The sequence below is a fragment of the Gossypium hirsutum genome, chromosome D08 (assembly GCF_007990345.1).
Source record: "Gossypium hirsutum isolate 1008001.06 chromosome D08, Gossypium_hirsutum_v2.1, whole genome shotgun sequence".
NCBI lineage: Eukaryota > Viridiplantae > Streptophyta > Magnoliopsida > Malvales > Malvaceae > Gossypium > Gossypium hirsutum.
In genome coordinates, this window is record NC_053444.1 from 67143358 (window position 1) to 67153663 (window position 10306).

Genomic DNA, 10306 nt, shown 5'->3' on the forward strand with positions numbered 1-10306 from the left:
AGTTGTGTGGATGGTGTAGGAATCCAGGCCATACAAGTCGATCATGCCCTAATCGCAATAGTTGAATGTAATTGTAAAAAAATTAAGTTTGTGAAATTATTAATTGATAAATTGTATTAAGTCAAAAAAATTGTATTAATGGTTAGTAAAATTATCAAATTATATAAAATTATTAATTGTCAGTACCAGTGAAATTTTTTTTCCAAATCTAACATTATGTGAATGTAAAATTATTAAGTCAAAAAATTGTATTAATGGTTAGTAAAATTATCAAATTATGTAAAATTGTTATTTGTTAGTACAAGTCAAAACATTTTTCTAAATCTAACATTACGTTAAGGTTAGGGTTTTTAAGTTAAGGGTTTAGGGTTTTTAATTAAATTAGATTAGGGTTTTTAATTAAATTAGATCAAGGTTAGAGTTTTTAAGTTAAGGGTTTAGGGTTTTTAATTAAATTAGGTTAAGGTTGGAGTTTTTAATTAAATTAGGTTAGGGTTTTTAATTAAATTAGGTTAGGATTTTTGATTAAATTAGGTTAGGGTTAGGGTTTGTAATTAATTTAGGTTAGGGGTCAGGGTTTTTAATTAATTTAAGTTAGGGTTTAGGGTTTTTATTATATAAAATAAACTTCTATTTTATTACATCAAATAATATCAAAATAACTCAAAAAATTTCTATTTTTTTACATAAAATAATATCAAAATATTCAAAATATTTGTACAAATAAATTTAAATACGGCAATCAATGTCTATGCCCGGGGGATTCAATGCTAAATTACGGCTGTCGACGGTTACGTGCTGGATTCCTCCTTTGTCTAGCTTCCGACGGCGGTTGTTGTTCCTCTGATGGGGATTCTGGTTCTTCCGGTTCGGCATCTGGTTGTCGGACTTGGGACGATGATCCACCTTCAAAGAATAGTGTATGTGGAGGTGTTTGCATCAGGAACGGCGACGGTGTTTGAAACTCATACGTTGGTAGAGATTGGTAAAAAAGAGAGCTCCCCAACGGCCCCCTTTGCGATCCCTCGTGCGCTGCTGGCCTATACATCGACAGTCCGCTCGGCATAACAGGAAATGAAGCTGAACCGGGCATTTGGCTCCAACCTGCCATAGGACTCGCAAAAGGATACATATAAGGGTTAGGGTACATATAAGGGCTAGGAAACGTACCTGGCATCATCTGAAAAGGCGGTTGCGTGGGTATCATCGGTTGAACTACTGCGTCGGTGCTCTCGTTGGGCCTGGTGATTGCATGGCCACTGATGATGAGCCGGGTAAATGTCTGGGCCTCGTTGAGGGGCTGTCTTCGTCTTGGATTTAGAGGCTCGCGCCTTACCCTTTCGACACGTATTTGTCGCTGCCTCTCATCTGGTGTCAGTAAATATGGATTGTCATGGATCCTAAACCATGGCATGTATTCTGGAACGCACGATAACTTCGGAACGATGATTGGTTCCCGAGTAGGTAGATATTCATACCAATCTTCCCACATTTCCATATACTCAAACCAGTATCTCGTCCAATCCGTATTCAATTGCCGAAGGTCGACTTTGTGTTGATCGTCAAACACCTCAGGATCTACCGGAACCGGTTGTCTACGTCCAAACTGTCGTAGCACTCTGTCTGTCTGGTGCGGCTCCACGGTTGCGTAGTTGACCAACACGACTTTCACGTGCCAAGCTTGTGGATTTTGTAAAAACTCTTCCGGGATTACTGCCCGAATTGCTGGATCCTCGTATGGTGTCCATTGAAACTATATGAACATGATAGAAATATTAGTTATATACAGAATACTAAATACTAAATATCAATCGAATAGCGAATGTATGGAAATATCTATTTGCAATAATACTTACTTCTGCTTCCAACCGTTGGTACAATAGAAGTCGTATATCTTCAAGAGATGACGGTAATCGAGCATAACTTGCCGGATGGTTCCACCTAATTAAATAAATTTTTAGCATACTTTTATTTTTAAAAATCTACATAATAATTGTAAAATGTAATATAATAAAATTTACCTTGTTATGAGTGGGAATGTATATGGGTGGTTCACTCGAGGACGTAGAAATGAAAAGCGAAATCGCGCCCATAACTGCAGTAGTGACAGGAAACCTCCGATGTTTGCTCTCCTCGGTCGTGTCGCCCCGCACATCTCCCGATATAATGTTGCCAAGACGGCAGACCCCCAACTCAATTCACCGGCTGCTCTAAAATCAACGAGTTTTAGCAGCCATCTTAGATGTACGCGGCTCCATGACGTGTCGGGCATCAGATAACCTCTAATTATTTGAAGAATGTATGCCCGAGCATATCGGATTCTTTCAATTTCGGTTGAATCTTCATTCGGATCAGGGAATGTTTCACGTAACCAGCCCATCTCGACCTTACCTCCCTCCATTTTCTCCGGAATAGTGCCCAAAAGCTCGTAGCACACCGCCTCCCAATTGCTAGATTGGGCAGACCCGGTGACTGTGTGCCCGTCCACCGGCAATCCTAACTGCAGACTAACATCTTCTAGAGTGATAGTGCACTTTCTACATGGAAGATGGAATGTGTGCGTCTCGGATCTCCACCTCTTGATCAACGCACTGATCAATTTCGGGTCCAACTTGCATCCCTGGCCTACCGTCGCCATGTGCCAAAAACCCGCTTCGCGCAGGTAGTTCTCTACCAACGGTGATGGAGGAGCATGCATATTCCGGAGATTGCATTCCAATACCCGATCTTCAGACTTTTATAACAAATAATAAATTAATAATTATCTAAAAATGTATAAATAAAAAATTCTTAAATAATATTTAAAAATTAAATTTAACACTTACCATTGTCATTTGTTCCACCGATATGTGATGCCTATGAAGACGAGTCAATGATCCGGCCATTGATGAAATCGTACAAATTTTTACGATTTATAAAAATATAAAAAAATTTAAAATTATTTTAAAAAAGAAAATTGAGAGGAAATTTAAATTAAATATGGATTTGAGAGAATTTTTGAAGGAAATTGAGAGGAAATTAAAATTAAATATGGATTTGAGAGAATTTTGGAAGGAAATTGAGAGGAGTTGAGAGGAAATATGAGAGAGGATTTGTTTGTGAAAAAATAAAAAGGGGTGGGGGTATTTATAGTTTTTTTTACCGTTTGGGAGCAACGGTCAAATTTTTGACCGCTGAGTACTGTTCATGCGCGGTCGAAATCGCGTCCACGTCAGCACGAGTTGCTGACATGGACGCGATTTCCTGGCACATACCCTGACATCGCGCTGACGTGGACGCGATTTCGCGGAAAATGACCATTCCGGTAAATAATTAAATAGTGGGCCCATTTCGGTAATTTTTGAAAAAAAAGGGCTTGTATTGATAAATTGCCCTTTTTAGGTGACTTTTGTCTAATTTTTCAATTAATCTAGTCACATATGGCTAGAAAATTATGTGTACCCTCTCAAAATAATTCCCACACTTTCATATATATATAATATTAGTTTAAATATATATGATAATAAATTTATGTTAATATTTATTACAGCATGATTATATTTAAAAAATAATGAATACTACCATTAAAAATATTATAATTTTTTTTAAAATATTTTAATTTAATAAAAATATTAAATATTAAAAATTATGGGACATATGTATCTTTTAATTCTATGTCGGGATGAGGTTGAGTTATGATGGGGCATATTTGCCATGTTGCCATCTCAAATTATAAATCAAGCGATGCCAACTCGATGAACTAAATTATTAAAGGAATAAATTTTAAATTTGTGCATAAATTTTAGTTTAATGTGTAGTTGTATAAATGTTCTTTAATTTTGTGTAAATTTATGCAAAAAAAATTGATTTTACCCAATTATCACAAATTATTAACATATTATCAATGTGAAATCATTTTGTATTAATATATTGCATACAAAAATAATTATATTTATCTAATATAAAAATAAATTGATGTATTTATTTCATTAAACATGTATAATTAAATCGAAATTAAAGTTTTATGTATACATTTAAACCATAATAAATTTTTCATGTATATAATTAAACCAAATTAAAATTTATATATCACATTTTATATTGAATAAAAATTCATATATAATTTTAAAATTTATCCATTATTAAAATATCCTAAAAATAAAGTAAATCAAATGTTATATTATTAGAAACTTATTAAAACTTCACTTGCAACAAATACACATTCAACTCTTTCATTTTCATCTTCTTTTGGGTTATAAAAAAAAAAGAAGAAACACTTTATCCTTGCTTACAACATGCAAGTTGTTTTTATTTTACTCACCTCTTTTATTAATTTTAATATTTTTCATTCCTTTCATATTTTTAACATTATTTATTATTTTTACCCATAGAGTAAGATGAATGTCCATAATAAATTGATTAATCGAGTTTCACATCACGAATAAAATAATATCAACTCAAGTCGATCCATGAATAGTTTTTTTTCTCTTTTTTTTAAAAAAATTTAAATCACAAGATATATAGTGAATTACAATAACAATGCAATGTTTGAACAACAAACGTGATTGGCGCAACTCGAACTCTGATCACACTTGAGACAGTGAACACTTTTATCCATCAGGTCATAATAATGAACCAAAGTTTGAACCATGACATTTAATTTATGGGTCAAAAATGTTTACCTCATAATCCACCGCAATGGTTCAAATCTTAAGGATTACTTCATTGTGGGGTGTGCATGACAATTGTAAGAAAACAACAATAACAAAGTTTTGTTTTTTTTAATGGATAATATCAAATTTATATATGAACTTTATTTTAATGTGTAAATTGATACATGAACTATGATTTGGTGTAATTATATACATGAAACTTGAATTGTGGTTCATATGTATACATGAAACTTTGGTTTTGGTTCAATTGTACACATTTAAAAGAAATAAATACATACATTTATTCTCAATTTGGATTAATATAATTTTATGTTTATGCAATATATCAACGTAAAATGTTGCTAATTCGATAATATTGTTAATGATTTATGAAAATCTAATCAAATAAAAAATTCATGTATAAAATTATACAAAATTAAAATTTATATATGACATTGTATATTAAATCAAAGTTCATGTGTAATTTTAATATTTATCCCTTTTTAAATAACACTTTTATTCAAGAAAACTTAAAACACATTGCAAATTTAAAATCTAATTTATTATGGAAAGAGAAGCTTTTGCAAGCGAAATTCTCTAATTTATTTTCCAATTATGCTTATTTACACATCTTTTACCATAAGAGATTGTATGAAAAGTGATTCCACGTCATTTTCAGCATTCTCCTCCTAAAAAAATTCAAATCCAACTAAAATGTTAAAAATTAGGAGGAAAAATATGATTTATCATTCTCCTATTAGAAAAAAAAAAACAAGGGTGATGTGGAATTACAGTTTCATCTAATCATTTTTCCATCTTTTATATCCCCAACCCTAGCTTAATGTTGGACCCTTAGGATCACTTGTTCTAATTATAGGATGATTTGGTACCAAAAATATATATGATTTAACTTTATTATTTATAAATTTTATTTGGTAAGCCGATTGAGTCTTAACTCGATTAGCATGGGTATTGTTGTCAATGCAGGAAAACGCTGGTTCAAGTGCGTTGAAGTGTATTATCCTTCTATTTATGAATTAGAGAGGGGCTACGGGCAGTTCTAAACATTGTGTCAAAAAGAGTAGATATGATCAGAGTTATAATGAGATTGTTAAAAAAAATTGATTTGGTAAAAAGTATATTTAATATAATTTTATTTGTTTTTAATCGGTTGAGTATTAACTTAATTAACATCAAACTATTAAAGATACTTTCACAATAATATACTTTAGTTATAAAAAATATATAATTCTTTTAATTAAGTTAGAATCTCATTAAAAGTAATACGAACTTAATAAAATGTTTAAATAGTAATATAGATAATACTTTTTTTATAATTAATAAGATTTTAAGCTTCTTGATGGGTGGTTGTACATCTACGTACAGTCGAGGGTCCCTCTGTGAATTGTACATAGCCTTCTGCGGAGGGGGCAAAACCCTCACCCGGGGATGATACTTTCCATTGTCGAGAGATTGGGTTAGCGTCCTCGAGGATGACACTTCAAAGACTTCTCAACAAATTTATATTTCAAAAAAATTACAATACAGGGTTAACTTGTGCATCGTATGGGTAAGAAACTAGTATGAACTGAGATATATTTAAAATATTTGGATTAAAATTTAAAATGATACATAGACAACTTAGATACAACGTGTTTAAAAAATATATATACGATACCATTAAAAATTTGGAGCATTGCTTTTTAACACGTTAAATTCAAACTGTCCATACATTAAATATATAGATGTTTAAATTTTCTATCCATTTATTTTAAATACACTAGGCATCATATCTAGAGGTGATTTTGATTCGCTCTAGTTTGACTCGATTTTTCTTTTATATTTTGTATAGTGATATTGTGTTTGAGTTTTTGAACTATTTTTTGGCAAAAATAAATTTTGTTTTTTGATTTTTGAATATTATTTAACAAAGTTTCAAGTCTTTTTCATAAAGATTCTAAAAAAAAAATTCAAATAACTCTTAGTATACGGTATTTAAAAAAATATTTTTTATATAAAATTTTTAGGCTACTCTCATTATTTTAAATATTTGTTTTTTTATATGATAAAAAATAATTTATTAATAAATTAAATTAAAAATGGAATTCAAATTGGTTCGGTTAATTGTCTTTTTATTATTATTTGTATTCCATTAACTGTTCAAACACTTTAATTTGGATCGATTTTTAATTTTTCTTATTTAGCCCTAATCGTATATAAGATGACATTTAAACATGAACAATTTAAAATTGATGTATTGAAAAATAGATAGTTTCGTTAGATTCAAGAGCATTATTTTTTTTATTTTTAACATGTTAAACCTAAGCTATTTATGAGATAAGTGCACATTTAAATATTTTTTATTCACATACTTTAAATATATTTTATATCAAATTTAAGATAATTTTTAATTCCTAAGCTAATAATTAAGCTAATAGAATGACTTGTTGATATGATACTAATATTTTAGGGATTTAATTTAAAACATTTTGAAGTTATGCATGAATTTAAGTTATTGGAGCAGGATCAAACTAGTTGGTTGAACTAGAAACTGATCAATATACTACTGCCAAGGTTTCAAAATCGGATCAGTGGTTGACCCAATCAAGCCACTAGTTCATTGGTCCAATCGATTTGATTGGTCTGTTTGGTTTGATTAAATAAAACATTCAAATTTTTATATAAAAAAAACATGGTTTAACCGTTTAGTTCAAACCGATTTTTTGCTCAATTCAATTAATCCGTATTGATTATTAGATCAACAGGTCTAATGTCTTTCTCTAGATTAATACCTTAATCAGTCTGGTTCGAACAACCATGATTGACTCGGATAAATGGGTTGAATTGGTTATTGAGCAAACCATTCAAAACCAATAAATAATTGAAAATTAGAAAAACCAATTATGGAATTGATTGAATTATTATTATTAGACTGATAATTAAATTTATTTAACCGATTAAACTGAAAACCGGTGAAACATTCGGTTAATTAACCCAAAATAAAATTGAAGGAAAAAAAAGGCAAGACAAACATGGACCTGATGGCTTCAAAGCCGTCAGATGAAAATACTAAAAATCCAACGGCGTAGATAAAACCCTAAAGACATAAAGAGCTTGTGCCTGCTCACTGGGTTATATAAAAAAAAACCCCCCCTTATTTTGTGACCCTATCTTTCCTAGTTGCAGTCGAAGTTGCGGCATATCCTTTTTAGTACTCCCTACTGTAAAGGTTTTAATTTCTTAATTCTCTGCTTCTTCTTATCATTCGGCATATACGTTTTGAAAAAAAAATAAAGAAGTTAAATTTATTTCAATTTTCCTATTTTAGTTTCAACGGTTGATTTGTTTTATCTTTAGATTGTTTTGATTTAGGGTTTTAAGTGACCCTTTTGTTTATAAATTTTGGGGGGAATTATTGTGTGAAAAAAAGAAGAAGCTTATCTTTAAAATTCCTTTTAGCTGCCAAAGGTTAGATTTTCACCTTAGTTTATGCTTTAGGGTTTAACACTTGCATACAATTACAATAAGTAAATTAGGGTCATTGATATTTTTATATTGTTCTAAAGTTTTTTTTTTCTCTTGTGGGTTGATAAAGTGTGAGTTAGGCGTTAAGTTCTTTTATGTTTTCCCTAGATTTCGTTGTGTATCATATAGTGCTTGATTGTTTCACATGCTTCATATGTATTGTGTTTGATTTGTTTGCTTTAGTGCTTTTGATAAGCTTATTACCTCAATATTCTCTTTGTTTTTATTGTGTGTATCTGGGTCTTGATTTATCGTACTTTTACTTATTTATTTGTTGTTTGCTTCTTTGGGCAGATGAACAAGGAGAGGCTCATGAAAATGGCTGGTGCAGTCCGCACCGGTGGGAAGGGTAGCATGAGAAGGTAATGTTCATGGTCTGAAAATTCCTTCGATATACCAGCTATATTATGTTTTTTGCTTTATCATCTCTGAATATAGGATGTAATTGTTGCAGTTATTAGGAGTAATAGGTGCTTGAATTTTGATGCCTCTTTGTAATTTGTATACTAATCATTATCTTGTTTTTTTAACTTGTGTTTAATAGAAAGAAGAAGGCTGTCCACAAGACAACTACCACCGACGACAAACGGTTACAAAGCACCCTCAAGAGAATAGGAGTCAATGCTATTCCTGCAATCGAGGAAGTCAACATCTTCAAGGACGATGTTGTTATCCAGTTTATTAATCCCAAAGGTAGATATGTCTTTTATCGAAGCGGACTGTGTAATTTTCTCATAGGTTTTGTAAAATTAACTAACATATATGATGGTCTGTATTTCAGTTCAAGCATCTATTGCTGCCAACACCTGGGTTGTAAGCGGTTCTCCTCAAACAAAGAGTATGCACCTCTTAACTTTGAAAGCTTCCCATAGTTGATTTTTACCTTTGTTGATCTGACATTCATGTTTTTCCCCTATTCCAGAATTGCAAGATATTCTCCCTGGAATCATCAACCAGTTGGGTATGTACACTTGACCCCAAGTAGTTCTGTTTAGGAATGTAAATGAAACATTGGTGTTTGCTAACTACTTGAGTTCAGCTTAAAAACATTCAAACTCGATTTGGTAATTATCAAGCTGAACATGAGCAGCTTGTGCTATCAATTGAGCCGAATTCAAGCTTAGTAATACTTGACTCGAATGGCTTGTGAGCCTTAAACGAGTGTTTCATATTTTTATATTATTAAATTATGTTATTACCCTTAATACATATTATTAACACTAAGCTTAATTATTGAGCTGAGCTTGAGTTTTGAGTACAAAAAATGGTAAATGAGCTTAATCAAGCTTGAACTTGAGTAGCTCAAACATATCTTGAGCCAAGCTCGAGCTTAAAAACAGATGTTCAATCGAGCTCGAGCTGAGTATCAAGCTTCAAATTTTGAGTCGAGCTTGAGCTCTGCTTGATTACACCCAAAATTCTTTCTTTCATGTTTTGACATTGATATTGGCCGTCTTTTTGACTCGTATTCTAAAACTTATAGGACCTGATAACTTGGACAACTTGAGGAAATTGGCAGAGCAATTCCAGAAGCAGGCACCTGCTGCCGGTTCTGGTGACGGTACCGGTGCAGCCACTACTCAGGAAGAGGACGATGAGGAGGTACCAGATCTTGTACCTGGCGAGACCTTTGAAGCTGCAGCAGAAGGCCAAGCTGCTAAATAGAGTTTTTATCTTTAATTTTCTTTTGTTATATGTTTTTGATGAATTTAACTATTTGTTTCTTTTTCCAAAATTTCTCTATCTGTGGTTTTTGTTTGCTCTACCTTGTACTCTTAATGGTTTGGTTCAGGGTAAGCCTTCTAGAATTCCTATTATTATTGCCAATGGATTAGAGATGCATTTTCCCAAAGGCCAATAGTTTTGTCCTGAAATGCTAATCTATGCAGCTAAGAAAGTTGCATTTGGCTTTGTACTATCATTTTTATTTTGCCCAATTAAAGCTTATATTAGGGAGTATTGTCACTAAAAGCACCGTCATTAGGAGCACTGCTAGTGGAGAACATTGTTAGGGTATGTTGTGTTTGGCCAAATAATATTGCTGGTAAGGTTGCCTCTTATCCAATTAACCTATGATTGCTTAACATGTATAAAAAAAACATAAAAATATGTGGATTGAGTAATAGTTGAAGTGGCAATTGGATATTAAA

At 31.9% G+C, this 10306-nt stretch overlaps 1 protein-coding gene across 2 annotated transcripts; it reads left to right on the plus strand.

Moving 5' to 3' along the window:
- The first annotated feature begins 7708 nt into the window (after nucleotides 1-7708).
- Nucleotides 7709-10077, plus strand: LOC107909119 (nascent polypeptide-associated complex subunit beta). 2 transcript variants are annotated; one of them, XM_016836537.2, is made up of 6 exons: nucleotides 7709-7860; nucleotides 8451-8518; nucleotides 8701-8849; nucleotides 8938-8994; nucleotides 9079-9117; nucleotides 9640-10077. In XM_016836537.2, the coding sequence occupies exons 2-6, from the start codon at nucleotides 8451-8453 to the stop codon at nucleotides 9819-9821; spliced, it is 495 nt and encodes a 164-aa protein (XP_016692026.1). In that variant the 5' UTR covers nucleotides 7709-7860; the 3' UTR covers nucleotides 9822-10077. The 2 variants fall into 2 exon arrangements, with proteins under 2 accessions (XP_016692026.1, XP_040954882.1); XM_041098948.1 differs by having other exon boundaries at nucleotides 7771-8099.
- The last annotated feature ends 229 nt before the right edge of the window (nucleotides 10078-10306 follow it).